The following is a 16,461-nucleotide window of genomic DNA, read 5'->3' on the forward strand; positions in this document are numbered from 1 at the left end:
GGGTTATACAGGTGTATGGGTTATACAGGTACATGAGGTTATACAGGTACATGGGGTTATACAGGTGTATGAGGGTTATACAGGTACATGGGGTTATACAGGTGTACAGGGTTTATACAGGTGTATGAGGGTTATACAGGTGTATGGATTAGACATACTCACACACTTATGCTGGGTTATCACCTGGATGGGCATCCAGTGCAGTCAGTATGGGGTATCCACGGGGCAAAGCTTTTGTGCCAGCACTGGGCATCACCTTTCTGTTTTCTTGTTTTTTTCAGAAAAAGAAAAATATTTCTGCAAATCTTCTCTCTGCGGTGACTTGTGGGCGGAAGGCCGGCACCATCATGGAGGGACGACTTCTATGCTTTCTATGTAAGTAGCATATGTGACAAAATAATGGAAACCTTCATCTGTCGCATTGTGTGAACTTGGTGGTGCCTGGGCTGGGGTGAATCCATCCATCCATCAGTCCATCCATCCCATCCCTCCATCCATCCCATCCCATCCATCCCATCCATCCATCCATCCATCCATCCCATCCATCCCGTCCGTCCATCCATCCGTCCGTCCGTCCATCTATCCATCCATCCCTCCATCCATCCCATCCATCCATCCATCCATCCCGTCCGTCCATCCATCCGTCTGTCCGTCCATCCATCCCGTCCGTCCATCCATCCATCCCATTCATCCATCCATCCGTCCATCCATCCCATCCATCCATCCGTCCATCCATCCCATCCATTCCATCCATCCGTCCATCCATCCATCCATCCATCCCATCCATCCCATCCGTCCATCCATCCCATCAATCCATCCCATCCATCCGTCCGTCCATCCATCCCATCCATCCATTCCATCCATCCATCCGTCCCTCCATCAGTCCGTCTGTCCGTCCATCTATCCATCCATCCATCCATCCCATCCATCCATCCGTCCATCCATCCCATCCATCCCATCCATCCATCCCATTCATCCCATTCATCCTATCCATCCCTCCATCTATCCCTCCATCCCATCCATCCCATCCATCCATCCATCCCATCCATCCCATCCATCCCATCCCATCCATCCATCCATCCATCCATCCATCCATCCCATTCATCCCATTCATCCTATCCATCCCTCCATCTATCCCTCCATCCCATCCATCCCATCCATCCATCCTTCCATTCCCCCCCCCCCCTCCCCCGGAGGACTCCCATAAATTTCCTGTTGATGGCATTGGTGAGGTGGCCCTGCCCCCTTACATCTGGGAGTCCTCACCCATCCCGGTGGTGCCATTCATCATCTTGCCATTACCACATTCCAAGGCCACTTTTAGGGGTGGTGGGGAGACAATAACCTACCAGGATGTGGGGAGGACATACAAACTCCATGCAGACATTGTCCTGGCAAACCTAGGCAGCAGCCACATTCATATTCTGTCACAATTACCTGAATGAAGAAAACCCATCATGGATGTTAATAGCAGAATGAAATGTTAGCTTTGACCAAATATAGCCTTGTAAAGTGGACCCCGGCTCTCCCCCACCATCCAGTATGGTGCGCTCCTATTGGCTGGTTGGATGGCATTCAGTGTGTGTACCCCCAGAATCCTGGGAATGGGGTGCGGGTTGTGGAATCTGAATTATATCTCCATGGATAAGATGAGCCCATACATGAGGAGATTTGTGTGTGGGTGATCGATATGCAGAACATTCATCCATATTTGTCATTATTCCCTGAGCCGGGTTCTGTATTTCAGGTGTCCTGGTCCTGGGCCGAGCCGCCGTCATCAACCACTGCAACTTAATACAAACTTTACAGGAAAAGCTCTTGTATGATAACCGGGTATTATTCATGGTAAGTATGAGTGAATGTAATCACCTAAAGACCCCCTGGTATGGGCATATAGAATTTAAAGAGGAACTCCGGGCACATAGACAATTGTTTGCCTTGTAAAGTGTCACCCTAATGAGATAAATGGGTTTGTATGGGATCACCCCAATACATAATGATGGGTTTGTATGGGATCACCCCAATACATAATGATGGGTTTGTATGGATCACCCCAATACATAATGATGGGTTTGTATGGGATCACCCCAATAACAATTGTTAAAGGGAAATGAAGCCTCGATGTTGCGTTATTTCACTCTGATGGAACCAGAACCAGAACCACAGAACCTGATGAATGTTTCCTTCTCTGCAGAGGGAATATTTCCCTAAAGACTACAAGCTGTATGTGAAGTATGAAGAGGTCCTCCGATGCCAGAACATCACCACCCTGGTACGCCAAGCCTGGCTGTGCATGCTGTGCAACCTGTCCGTATGGACAGTGCTGATCCTGCTCTGCCCTATTTATTTCTCAACTGCCCTACTGCCCCACTCTGCTCCTCCCCACCCTTCCCTGCCCCGCTGTCCTCCGCCCCACTCTGCTCTGCTGTCCTCTGCCCAGCCCTGCTTTACCCTCCCCCTCACTGCCCTGCTGCTCTGTGATCAGTGCGCTGCTTCTTTTTTTGCCCCAATCACAGTCTGGGGGGCAGGTTGGTGACCAAGCTCTTTTGGCTGGCTACCATAAAGCATATATTTATTGCAGCTGTTTGCCCCGAGTTCCCCTTTAATAAACAAGTTGTGATGTCATGTGATGATCAGCTCGCCCAATCACCACCATAGACTATAGCGGACTCACTGTGACAACAAATGTCTGTTTGCAGCAGATCGATAAGAAGATCACGGTGGAGGAGTTGCGCTATCTGTGGGGCATCGTCAATGAGGCCGCCCTGCAGACCATAGAGGGCGTGCTGCCCCAGAAACACCCCACTCGCCCGTATATCATGGAACTGCAGGCAATATTCAAAAACTTGCTGGGGAACACCAAGGTAAGGCCATGGGAATATCGGGGGGCTCCGTCCAATCATGATGGTTAGAGGGTACAATGGGCTTTAATGTTTGCTCAGGGTAAGTGAAGCTCCACCCACCTACCCCAGCTGGGGCGTATCCAGCACCAATTACCCCAAATCATATGTGACCCCTAACAATGATCTCTGATTGGCTCCCTTCAGGCCGGGTATCACATTGGTGGGTTCAGATATTCTGCAAAACCCTGAATTAGAATCGGAGTTGATGATTGGCTGTGACGACATTCCATAAACCTCACACGGAAAATGGAATACATTGTCCCCCCCGGTCAGATAATTACCCCACGTGACACTACTGCCCTCATTGGGTCACCCCAACTCACACTGATCAGACGTCAGATTTCTGTCACTCGATTTGTTGTATTATGAGAGGAGAATGAATGAGCGCTGTACATACACCACGGGGGGGGGGGGGGGGGCAGATGAGCGCCCCGCTGTGCTCTCCTTCATAGGAAAGTAAAGTCAGATTGATGAAAGACATTAGGGGATCAGTGCTCCCCCCGGGGTGAATGTCTGTACAGAGTGATAAATGCCCCCTCCATGTCAGGGCGTTGGGGATTTATGACGGCACAGCTCTGGAATGATTTTACATTTCCGGATCTCTGATAACACTGATGGTTCTGGTTCTGGAATCTAATGCACCTTATGTCTGTCCTACAGGAGGAAGAGGCAAGCGACCCAATCAGGGACATTCTTTACAGGCTAAACCAATCAGAAGACACGGCCAAGGTCAAGGCGGTGCCACCCAAAGCCCTGCTGGACAACTGTTACAAAGTTCTGTACGCCCTGTATGAGGATGAATGCGCCCTATGTGAGCCCAGGTCAGATGAGGACGGCGCACTTTGCTCTAATGAAACATTTCCCGCACTTTCTAGAACTCCTTGTAAGAGCTCCTAGGGGGCCCGGTGCTCCCCAAATCCGGGGAATTCACCGCTGAAAACCTGGAGGAGAAAGCTGGGTGACACCACTGACCACAATGTCCTGATTGTGTCACCAATGTATGAATGGACCTCCTATGGACAGAAATATGCCCCCTCCCCAGGGGCCACTTTAATGTATGTGTGGGGGCGGGGAGAAGAAGCACCTTACTATAATCTTTATATTTCCAACAACTTGCACCTTCTGATTGTAAATGGCGGATGTCATACGGGACATTGATTGTTGTATGATGGAACTGGACTGGATGGAGGCCGCACATGCTGGCATGTCTCATAGGGGCCCCTGAGCTGGCATGTCTCATAGGGCCGCTGTGCTAATATGTACCATGGTGGCCCCTGTGCAGGCATAACACATGGTGGCCCCTGTGCTGGCATGTTTCATAGGGACCCCTGTGTTGGTATTTCTCACAGTGGTGCCTGAGCTGGCATGTCTTATGGTGGGCTCCTGAGCTGATATGTCTCATAGTGGCCCCTCTGCTGGTATTTCTAATAGTGGCCTCTGTGCTGGCATGTCTCATACTGGGCGCCTGTGCTATTATGTCTCATGGTGGCCCCAGTGCAGGCCTTTCTAATGGTGGGCCCCTGAGCTGGAATATCACATGGTGGCCCCTGAGCTGGAATGTCACATGGTGGGCCCCTGTGCTTGCATGTCTCATAGTGGCCCCTGAGCTGGCATGTCTCTTGGTGGACCCCTGTGCTGCTATTTCTCATGGTGGGTCCCTGAGCTGGCATTTCTTATGATGGGCCCCTGTGCTCTGGGCCTCTGGGTTGCTTTTGACGAAAATAGGCTCCTTGGCATAGTACAGTTCATTCAGGGATTGCTGGTAGGAGGAGAGAGGAAAAGCCTAATCCAGTATTCTGATCCTCCTATCCAATTCATGACCATTATATATATATTGCCAGCACTGATAAAAAGGGGTGCCAGGGTATTGGGTTAGGATGCCAGGCTGGCTGGGTATTGGGGTTGGGATGCCAGGCTGGATGGGTATTGGGTTAGGATGCCAGGCTGGCTGGGTATTGGGGTTGGGATGCCAGGCTGGCTGGGTATTGGGTTAGGATGCCAGGCTGGATGGGTATTGGGTTAGGATGCCAGGCTGGCTGGGTATTGGGTTAGGATGCCAGGCTGGCTGGGTATTGGGTTGTGATGCCAGGTTGGCTGGGTATTGGGTTGGGATGCCAGGCTGGCTGGGTATTGGGTTGGGATGCCAGGTTGGCTGGGTATTGGGTTGGGATGCCAGGCTGGGGATGCCAGGCTGGCTGGGTATTGGGTTGGGATGCCAGGTTGGCTGGGTATTGGGTTGGGATGCCAGGCTGGATGGGTATTGGGTTAGGATGCCAGGCTGGATGGGTATTGGGGTTGGGATGCCAGGCTGGCTGGGTATTGGGTTGGGATGCCAGGCTGGCTGGGTATTGGGTTGGGTGACCTGCTACCCGCCCCCATCATCTCATGTCTATGGGGGGTCTCCTCCCTCTCTCTTTTTATTGGGTGTTCTGTAGATTTTAGTAGGAAGAATGAAGTTGGGTAATTTAGTCTAATCGGCCACTAGACACACATTGTATGTATTGTATGTGTTGATTGGTTTACATACGTGTCCCTCACATGTTTATTTGTGTCTTTCATTTGCATGACAGCATTTTAATGACGCTGTGAGCTCCGGACACTGGCCACGGTTGGATGACCAGGATTGCATGGCCAGGATTGCATGGCCAGGATTGCATAACCAGGATTGCATGGCCAGGATTGCATGACCAGGATTGCATGGCCAGGATTGCATGGCCAGGATTGCATGACCAGGATTGCATGACCAGGATTGCATGGCCAGGATTGCATGACCAGGATTGCATGACCAGGATTGCATGACTTGTAGCCAAGGTTCAGCCGTCTGTCCAGCTGACAAATTCCAGGTCCGGTCCGTGCACTCAGCTAACACATGACTCTGCTTTGTAATTGGTGTCATAGAACTAGACAGTCCATGGTGCAATACACTAACCTGTCTGTAGGGGCACTACATAGGAGGGGCTTCAATGATCTGGAAAATCCAATACTGAACACACCTCCAGACCCTGACCGATAAACCAATGTTGCTGATTGGAGGATCCCTCATTGGATTTCAGTCCCGGAATTTTGTCCTGGAATTTTCCCCATTTCTGTATTTTTAGTATTTATCTTCTTCTCTATCATAGTGTGTGGGGGAGAATCCATTTGTGGGGGGCCATGGGGCTAGGGCACCTTTGTGGGTAGATGGAGCAGGAGCTCACCTGTGGGGCAAAACCTTGTACGTAGTTGGTCGGTCATGGGGTGAGAGCCCACCTGTGGGGCAGGACATGGGGCAAGACCTTGTACATGGGGTGAGAGCCCACCTGTGGGGCAGGACATGGGGCAAGACCTCATCTTTGGGGGAATGGGGCCAATCAGAACTATGAATACCCAATCACGTTCAGTGACCTATAATCACCCATGTGGGGGAATTTGGGGGTCACATCAGACATCTCCCTCCGATTTTCATACAGATTGTCCACCTGAGCCATGATTGGCCTTCTCTAGGTCACATGACCTGTGAGCCGTCCAGTAGGGTCCCCATCCAGTCCAGCTGACTACTGAAACGTTTGTATTTATCTGTGAATATTATTATTGGTTCTTTATGATAAAACAAATTTTTATTTATTCTCGTTGAGCCCAAAATCAGAGGAGTTCACTAACCACTGATTGAAGTAAAGGAGACCTGTCATGGCGGCTGCTACAGCTACACTGCAGGAGGCTGGCACTGCCCAATCCCCGGGCCCCCGGCTATATCCAGGACAGGGAAGTGTCCTCTGGAATCACCCCCACTAAGGGTACAACAGCCCCAGCCATGGGCAGGAGTCTCAGGAAACGGCCACCCTGACAGACCCCTCCATGCCAGTGCCATGTGCCAGGGATATCCCGATGTCCTGGCATCTCTGACCGGAGTTATCCGATGAATGTAATGCCACTTCTCAGAAATCTATTTTATGCGGAAGACTTTGCAGACATATTTTTGTATCTTATTATTTGTGTGTGACGTTTTATAGCAAAATAAAAGTTTTATTAATTCCTTGTTGTGTCACCCCGTGCCCCCTTCCTCCCAGATATGAATTTGTTTTTCTTTGGGGCACCTTTTCATCTGATGCCACCGTCAGTGATATCAAGATGGCGCCACCCAGTGGCAGTCTTTGGGATGTCTACAGAAATTACCAAGATTGTATGATTGTGGGGGGCAAGACCTCATCAATGGGGGGCATGGGGCAAGACCTCATCAATGGGGGGCATGAGACTAGAGCTTGTTTGTTACGGCCATGCTGTAAGACCCCATCCATGGGAGGGGGTTTGATCTTAGCCCATCTGTGGGGGGCATAGAGAAAGACCTCATTTATGGGGGGCATGGGGCTGGAGCTTGCCTCTTATGGCTGTGGGGTAAGACCTCATCCATGGGGGATGGGACATTAGTCCACCTGTGAGAGGCAATAGGGCTAGAGTTCCTTTGTGGGTGGCTGGAGCAAGGGCCCAACTGTGGGGAAAGATCTTGTATGTGGTTGGTCAAACATGGGGTAAGAGCCCATATGTTGAGGGGCTATGGGGCAAGACCTTATCCTTGGGGTGTCAACCTATCTATGGGGGCCACGGGGCTCTGGTTTGTCTCTTTTGATTCATCATACCTCAGGTGAAGGGTGCTAACAAATAATAAAAGATGAAGCTGTTGATTGCCACACCCATCAATGGCAGGTAAACACGTTGTGGCTCCAAAATGGCGCCACCCAGTGGCAGTCTTAGAATTTTACTGATAAATACCCTCTTAATGTACCTGAAATGTAACCTCATGGTAACAGGTTCTCTTTAATAAGTCAGTGCCCCCTCAGATACCCCCAGAGACCACACGGAGGCGTCTTATTACAGTACAAGTTTTATTAATACTGGATCTTCACAGTGCGGAGTTACCAATCAGCGTGATTGTGAGTGAAAAATAGGGATGACGAGATATAAAAAAAGAATCGTTTGGCTTTTAAATTAAAAAAACAAAGAAAGAAAAGGCCGTAAGTGAGTGAAGGAAAAAAAAAAGCAAAAATAACTTAAAATTCAGAAAAAACAGTAAACGGCGAGAAGAGCAGAAAAAACATTTTCACATCTGAAAGACACAGTGAGACATCAGTTGGTGTCGGAGGCGGAAGCCCCCCTTACATCATACAAAATGGGGCAAGAAACATGGAAGGAAGCGAGGGGCTGCGCCCGGAGCTGATATTGGCGGTGAGGGTACACACACACAAACAAGGACACACAAATCCAGTGTAAATAGGGCTTCTCTAGACACACACAGAGGGAGCTAAGAGAAAGGGCAACTCTAGCCTTTCCACACAATGCCAGATAAGAAAAGAGAGAGCCGGAGTGTACGGGGGAGGGGAGTGTATTGTGCTTGCATTGAGCCTTGGTATCCTATCACCAAGGGGGTTCTCTATCCCGCTCTCGTGTAATGCATAGCTCGGGTTATCATAGCTTATCTACTGGAACGCAATTCCCAAACTGGTCCAAGGTGACCCCTTCTATCCTAACAAAATGTCGGTATTCCCATGGGGAGGGCGGAGGACTTGTTTAATGTCCAGTCATTGGAGAACAGTTGTGTCTAGTTTACATGGCTGCCTCTGTAGGTGGTGCTATACTCAATGAGCTTGGAAATAAAGCTTTGTTGGTTTAGAAGTCTGCCCTGTCTATTCTGCCATGGCAGTGCTAGGGGGAGAACATGGCCTGAAGTGACCATGCCAGTACCAGGTGACGTACATGTACAACATACTTGCTGAAAGAAGACTAATCCTATACAGGTTCCCTTTATTAGAGTCCAAGAGACTGGAGGCCAATAAACTCCCAGATCTTCAGCCAAACCCAATAGTAACCAAACCCAACCAGAGCCACCATTCATTCTTCCATCACCATCTCATCATCTTAGAACAAAACATGAGACCCGAGGTTCTCCAGACACTTCTAAAGCCCTCATCACCCAAATGGCCAACCAATGGCCTGCTGGTAATTCCTAGAGACCAGCAGATTCCCCGGGACCCTCCACTGCTCTGATGCAGGTTCCTCCTATGAACTATGTAAGGTCTATGTAGGTGGTACAAGCGGTCTGGTCAATGACCATACAAATAAAAGGCCACCTCAATGGGCAACAAGACTTGGCCACTCGCACAGCCCAAATGATAAGAGCCATGGGTAGGCACGTGTGCTAAATTCCGGGATGTGTAAGGAATGATGGAAGTGGTCCTGTGATGTCCTCATACACAGTACTATGATGATCTAACACACGGTCCTATGGTGACCTCCTACATGGTCCTATGACGATCTCAAACATGGTCCTATGGTGACCTCCCACATGGTCCTATGACGATCTCAAACATGGTCCTATGGTGACCTCCTACACAGACCTACGATGATCTAACACATGGTCCTATGGTGACCTCCTACATGGTCCTATGGTGACCTCCCACATGGTCCTATGACGATCTCAAACATGGTCTTATGGTGACTTCCTACACAGACCTACGATGATCTAACACATGGTCCCATGACGATCTAACACATGGTCCTATGGTGACCTTCCATACAGTCCTATGATGCCCTCAGTCCTGAGACCACTTCACATATTTTATGGCCATTGATTTGTTGGGGAGGATCCAGTGATCCAGTCTGACATCCAGTTGTTGGTAGTCGGTCACATTTAGCTGGAAATATTGGGGATCAGGAAGACCCCTGGGATGTCAGATATCCCCAATATTATAATTGTGACCAACAACTACCAGCGATCCCACAACCTGCAGAAATCAGAACCAACCCCTGGCCTGTGTGTGTTCTGATCCAGGTGTTTTCCTGACCTGGATTTATGGATCTCCATGACCAGGACTGACAGAACCGATCATTATCACTGACATGTCACTTGCATTGTCCACAACATTGGAACTTTCCTGTCCTTCAGCAACAATACAAAGAGATCTTCTCATGATGGAATTGGCCCAATGACAACCCAATCTTCCTCTCAATGTATTGATCATGGTGAAGATTTATATTTTCATTAAATTTGGATGACAAATAACTTCTCACCAATAAAGCGACACAAACCAAAAAATAAAATCTTCCCGAATGAAGTCCACATTCTGAACCCTCTGACATGGAGAAATACTCCATCAGCCCATAATCCATCTCCCTCACCCTTCTGCCACGGCTAGATGTGGTCTTGTGGTGTCCCTTGGGGTATTTTCCGTCCTCACTTCGGAGAACTCTCGGTCACTCTGTTGCGTAACTCTGCTGTCTCTGCTGTTTGTAAATGAGACCTCCCAACCCTGGAAATGTGGTCATGGCTTAAGCAATCCAGGAGAGGAATGAACGAAAGGCTGGAGAGCAGATTGAAAACAGTTCTGAACATTGGACCTATGATAAGCCATGGGGCTCTAATTATAAATTATCCCCCTATTGTGTGATACTTCCCCCACTGTTAGATTGTAAGCTCTTCTGGGCAGGATCCTCTCCTCCTCCTGTGTCATTGTATCTGTCTGTCATTTGTAACCCCTATTTAATGTACAGCGCTGCGTAATATGTTGGTGCTATATAAATACTATTTTATATTATTAATAATATTATTTATTATTTCCGTCATTAAAAATAATGACTCATTCTGCCATCTAGTGGCAAGTCTCAAAATTGCCCAGCTGTCGCAATAGGAAAAGCTATCTGTGTAAGCAAACTTTATGAATGAATCTGGAGTGAATTGGCAGGGGAATACTTTATAAATAAAGCCCAAAGTGTTACCTCATGTAGATGCTTTCATAAATTGCTGCGTGGAAAATGATCTACAGCGGTGTTTCCCAAACAGGGTTCCTCCAGGGGGTGCTAGTGGTTCCTGAGGCAATGAGCAGTTTGCACCTCTCAGGTCAGTAAGTGACCCCAATGATGTTTTTGGCTATCTGTAAGGGTGACATTCTTCCCACTGGCCATCAATGTAAGAGGAATTCTTCCCACTGACCACCACACTAATATACTGTGAGCTGTGGATATATTAAGTATAGAAGGGGGGCCCAGAGGACCTGAAAGTTATTTCCAGGGTTCCCCCATGGTAAAAAGTTGAGAATGGCTGGGTTACAGTAATACCTTTCCGTGTGCTTGGCATGCAGTTGTGGCATCCAGCGGGCACATATAATGAGTGCTGACACATAGCACTGGATGGCGTCACTTTCACACAGCAGAGAGAGCGGGGACAGAGATATGGAGGAGATACAAAGCTCAGATCTTTCCAAGCATACCAAGTGCTTCATATATATCATACCAAGGAGACAATCCAACCACTGCCCCACATACAATAGCGCCCCCTGCAGCTTTACAAACTAAGACCAGCTATAAAAATAAACATTACCCACCCATGACATTATAATGATGTCCATCTGATGTACAGGACAGAATGTGACCTTCAGTCACTGAGAATTCACTGGGTGAATCACACAATGATTGGACATTCTGGCACAGCACATGTGTAGGATATTCACCTCCATTGGTCACATTCACACAGGTCACATATAGGACTATCCATAGGCCATGGTCCCAGCACCTCCATAAGTCACATTCACCCAGGACACATATAGGACTATTCATAGGCCACGGTCCAGTACCACCATAACACACATTCTGTGACCTACCTAGGACATGTGTAGGATCGTCCATTGGCCAAGGCCCTGGTATCACCATACTTTCTGTTCACCCAGAACATGTGAAGGACCATAATTTGGCTATGGGCCCAGCACTACCATACTCAGGTTCAATGTCCTACCCATCATATATGTAGGCCCATCCACTGGCCAAGGTCCCAGGACCACCAGACTTAGATTCTGAGACCTCACTAGGACATGTGTAGGACCATACTTTGGCCAAGGTCCCAGTACCACCATCATTCATGTTCTGCATCCCAAGAATCACATATGTAGGCCCATGTATTGGCCAATGTCCCAGCACCACCATACTTTATTTTCACCCAGGACCTATCTAGGACCATCCATTGGCCAGGGTCTCGGCACCACCATACTTTATGTTCACCCAGGACATATCTAGGACCCCCATAGGCCAAGGCTCTGGCACCTTCATACTTTATGTTCACACAGCACATGTGTAGGACCACCGAGGAGTTGTGTGTCCTACCTGACACGTCCCCTATACCTCGGCCATATAAATGTCTGGACTATCATGTCGCTCTGGTGTGCTCCGATCTGCAGCCTATTAAAGGGGTTCTGCGCTCTGCCTATTTATATATTCTACACATAACATTAAAATCTTTCCTCTCAATTCATCCATCATACACCAGGATAAGGATCCTTATGGACACGAGATAACGAGCCTTATCCTTCTGCTTTGTGAATTGAGTCTTCTGAAGTGGATAAAATCCCACTCGTTATATATAATTCATTCATATTGTTAGTGAAACGGACCTCAGTGACAGCAGAACCATCGGTCCATTCACCAAAACCAGCGATTGTTTCCAGATCAGTAGAAGATGCCGCTCCTTACCGATATCAGAGAAACTGCCAACAGGACCTTCGTAGGGACCAACACAATGGCTTCCCATACACGGGACAATTTGATTGAATTCCCAGTTATGTTAACACGGAACAAAGGTTGCATGGGATGAGATTCCCTCACTTGGATCCCATTTCCATTCTTTTCATTCTGAAGGTTGGCATTGTTTCTGCCAATCACTTTAGATCTAAGTGGCTGAAATCGGGTAAATGACAGGAAATTGTCACGTGTATGGTCGCCCGTCCTTTATATATCACATTGTACAGAGATATATTTTACACTGTCACAGGTTTGGTCCCAGCTGCTTTTCTCTGCTGGAAATCAGTTGATTTAGCATCACAGGTAACATACTGAACAAAGTCTAAGTTAACAAGAATCATTTAAATTTCTGCTACAATGTTGCAATGGGAGAGCCCATTGCAATTCTCCACCCGGCCAGCAGGTGGTGTTAGATAGCTACATGTGTCACAAGCCTCCTTGTGATGAATATTTCTCTGCCATTGGCTCAGCCAGCAGCTGGGTAAAAATATTTTCTATCCACTCAGCACTAAATTTCCACTTCTGCCCACTACAAACTATAAGGAGTTATTATTTCATTTCCTATGTGGGGGAAATTCCCTCTATTGTTATTTTTTACATCTTAGTCACTGAACTCTCCCCCTATGTGTAGGGGCTTTTATTATTCTTCACAACATTTTCCTGGAATGACCCATCCAAAAACATCTCTGCGGCTACAAAATTACCTGAACAATGTTACAGGCTGCAGACTGTCGTTTGTCAGAATTCTCAATGTCTGGATCTGGGATGAGATCCTCAGAAACAAGTCTGAGCAATAAAGGGGACCCCCATCCCTACCACCTAACAGTGAGGGGGGGAACTACCAATCTGCCAAGCACATGTGGACCTGTTACTGCCTCCTTGTGTTATGTGATGGGAATGGCAGCACTCAGTGGTAGGTTGGGGGCCCCCTGGTGGTCGAGCCTTACACAATAGGATTTAGTGGCGGAGCGATGGGTAAGCTTAGTATATCTACAGAGAGTCTTTCTTGATTTATAAATTAATGGTGCTAAAATAGAATTCTTTTAGAAGTGCTATTTCCTATAGGTGAGGTGCCTTATTGCAGTATTACTGGATGAGCTGTCAGCAGATTGTGTGGCATGCAGTGGTCTGCGGCAGTGAGTTCAGTGGCTGACGTGCATGCTGCATATTGCCTGGTATAAAGCAGGGAGGGGGGGGGGCAGCTGGGACTGAGATAACACAACTTGGTCTGCAGGTCATAGAGGCCTCTGTGATCATTAAAGGCATCAGAATATCTCATTGAAGGAGCAGAGAGGTTCCCCAGCCCAATACAAGTCCCCTGTCCAGCAATCCCCGCTGTCCTGTGCTTGTAGAGCAGTCTCAACCAACTGGTTATCCTGCCACGACGGCTATTTGTCACAATCTGTGTATTGAGTCTGAAACATCTTCTGTTTGGCACAAATTGAGCTTCACATGATATCGGCATAAAGTTCGGAGGATGGCAGGAGTTGTAGTAGTCGTTGCCATTCCTCCATTGTGATCAGTCTGTAGTAGTCACCACATCACAAGCCGGAGCTCAGAGAGGAAGGTTGTCACGGAACGCCATTCCCGGAATGTCACCGGATCTTTCCAGCTCTCCGGGAGGATTTACAGTTGCTGGGTTTCTCCATCCAGTGCAGAGAAAGGAATGTTACAAATACGTGGAAATCATCATTAGCACCCTAAATCTTCTATTGGTTATAATAAGGACAAGGGGGGACCGTTCCTTATATGTGGTCTGCTCTATGTCCGGAGTCCCTATATGTGGTCCACTATATGCCCGGAGTCCCTATATGTGGTCCACTATATGCCCGGAGTCCCTATATGTGGCTCACTTTATGTTGAGAGGCCCCATATGTGGTCGGCTTTATGCCAGGAGACCCTATACATGGTCCACTATATGAAGGAAGTCCCTATATGTGGTCCGCTATATGCTAAAATTCTCTATATGTGCTCCACCATATGCCAGGAGTCCCTATATGCGCTCTGCTACATGCCTGGAGTCCCTATACATGGTTCACTATATAAAAGAAGTGCCTATACGTGGTCCACTATATTCTAGAACTCCCTATATGTGGTGCGCTATATGCTAGAAATTCTTTATACGTGGTCCACTATATGCCGGGAGTCCCAATATGTGATCTGCTATATGTCGGGAATGTGTATATAGGGCCCACTATATGCCGGGAGTCCCTATACGTGATCGGCTATGTCTCAGGGGTCCTTTTTGTATAAAGTCGGTGACATCCACAGGTAAGTATTTTTGTCATTTTGCTATATTTTGGGATTTCTGGGAAGTTTTACCCAATGGACATGGTGGAAGCCATGTGGTCTTCTCTCGGGTTGTGGGTTGGTTCTCTGGCTGTATAGGTTTCCTGACTTGTGAACCTCAGGGGTTGTTCCTCAGTCCAATCAGATGATGTGGATGTAGCGGTAATATTCAGTGAGGGGCCACACCATCTACTCCATGGCTCCAGCAATGCTGTTCTGACAAATGGACAGTAGGTGGCGTGTTGGGTCAGCATGCGTTCAGCATGGAATGGTTGGGAACCAAATGTTACCTTCGTGGATTCAGCTGCATGATTTCCCCTTGGTTTTTGCAATTTTCCTGCATCACAGTATTTGTCACTCCCCTCCCCATAAGGAGCACCAATCAACCTTCCAACTCTGATCACAAGATGCGGGGAGCCGAACGGTCATTTGTCTGGGTCCGGCGTAACCGCACCCCTCTACGTATTGATGCCAGCATATCACCGGCCGGGGGTTCTGACCCGCCCCCTCCTCCTGCAGGGGCAGGAATCTGGCTCCGGTCAGGGGCTGACGGGAAGGGGAACTGACCATCCCCTAAAGCGTGAGCCCCAGCCACAAGCTCCCCAATCTTCTCCACCAGACTGTGCCGATTGGCTGCCAGAAGGCCGCCTCCCATATCTTCCTCATCGCCTCCTCCGCCGCCATACACAGACATCTCCCCGGCTCCCCCCCAGGCAGCGTTTGGGAGGCTCAGACGTTTTGGGGATGACTTGGCATAGTCAAGGGGGCCCCCATCTTCCCCTCCCAGATAGAAAACACACTCTTCACTCCCCACCCGGGATCGCCCCCCAAGCCCTCCTCCCGGAGAGTCGGGCACAGTTGGGGTTCTTACCGGCACGATTGGAGGGCGACATGGAATGGGTCCAGCATTGGATAAAGTGCGTCTTACGGTGGGCTTGGTTGATGGGGTGCGTCGTATTGTTGCCACGCCGGGAGTAGATCCGGCTTGTGGTGGTGGTGGAGCAGAGCCAGCGGGTGGCATGGCACTGGGTATGCCCGCTGTAGATGCTGGGCGCTTGGTTTGGAGCATACGGCGGTAATTTTGAGCCAAACTGCTGCTCCGCGGAACAGTGGAGGATCGGTCAAAGTCAGCAGAGCCGTCACCGTCTGCATCACCATTCACCGAGTAACAGTCGTAGTCAGAGCCTGTGAAAACAAGAGGAGGTTACCCCAATATACAGAATATCATTTCACCCCCCAGGGTATGAATGCCCCGTTCTTCTTACAAATACCCTGCATGTATTTAAGTGGAGGATTGGAGGCTGTGACCACTAAGGAGATCAGATCCATGTCAATGGCCACAATTTATATTGGGAGGCTCCTATAACACCTATGGGAGCTTCTTGGACCTCCCAATATAAACCGTGGCCATTGGCATTGTGCTGATCCCCTTTGTGGTCATAACAGCCTCCAATCCTCTAGAAAGGCTTTCCACAGCAAAATAAGAGATCTGTGGGGATTTGCCCCCTATTGGTGAGGTCAGGTACTGATAGCTGGGATTTGTCCCCTATTGGTGCGGTCAGGTGATGGTGGGGTATTGCTCTCATTGGTGAGGTCAGGTACTGATGGTGGGGATTTGCCCCCTATTGGTGAGGTCAGGTACTGATGGTGGGGATTTGCCCCCTATTGGTGCGGTCAGGTACTGATGGTGGGTATTTGCCCCCTATTGGTGAGGTCAGGTACTGATGGTGGG

At 48.7% G+C, this 16,461-nt stretch overlaps 2 protein-coding genes across 6 annotated transcripts in view; one reads left to right on the top strand and one right to left on the bottom strand.

The window, feature by feature from the left end:
- IL34 (interleukin 34) overlaps window positions 1-6,183 on the top strand; it is a 21,921-nt gene extending 15,738 nt beyond the window's left edge. Inside the window, exons 2-7 of one of the 5 annotated variants that reach the window (XM_072422823.1) lie at window positions 282-375; window positions 1,748-1,845; window positions 2,195-2,272; window positions 2,700-2,864; window positions 3,564-3,724; window positions 5,474-6,183. In XM_072422823.1, the coding sequence (XP_072278924.1) occupies window positions 348-375; window positions 1,748-1,845; window positions 2,195-2,272; window positions 2,700-2,864; window positions 3,564-3,724; window positions 5,474-5,492 (549 nt within the window). In that variant the 5' untranslated portion in view covers window positions 282-347 and the 3' untranslated portion in view covers window positions 5,493-6,183. Of the gene's footprint in view, window positions 1-281; window positions 376-1,747; window positions 1,846-2,194; window positions 2,273-2,699; window positions 2,865-3,563; window positions 5,061-5,473 lie in introns of those variants that run through there. The other 4 variants (XM_072422820.1, XM_072422821.1, XM_072422819.1 and 1 more) reach the window with 4 other exon arrangements.
- A 1,562-nt stretch (window positions 6,184-7,745) lies between these two features.
- MTSS2 (MTSS I-BAR domain containing 2) overlaps window positions 7,746-16,461 on the bottom strand; it is a gene marked incomplete in the record, with an annotated part of 23,035 nt that continues 14,319 nt past the window's right edge. Inside the window, 1 exon segment of the mRNA XM_072421264.1 lies at window positions 7,746-15,914. Coding sequence (XP_072277365.1) covers window positions 15,130-15,914 — 785 coding nt within the window.

This window comes from Pyxicephalus adspersus, chromosome 9, assembly GCF_032062135.1.
Source record: "Pyxicephalus adspersus chromosome 9, UCB_Pads_2.0, whole genome shotgun sequence".
Taxonomy (NCBI): Eukaryota; Metazoa; Chordata; class Amphibia; order Anura; family Pyxicephalidae; genus Pyxicephalus; species Pyxicephalus adspersus.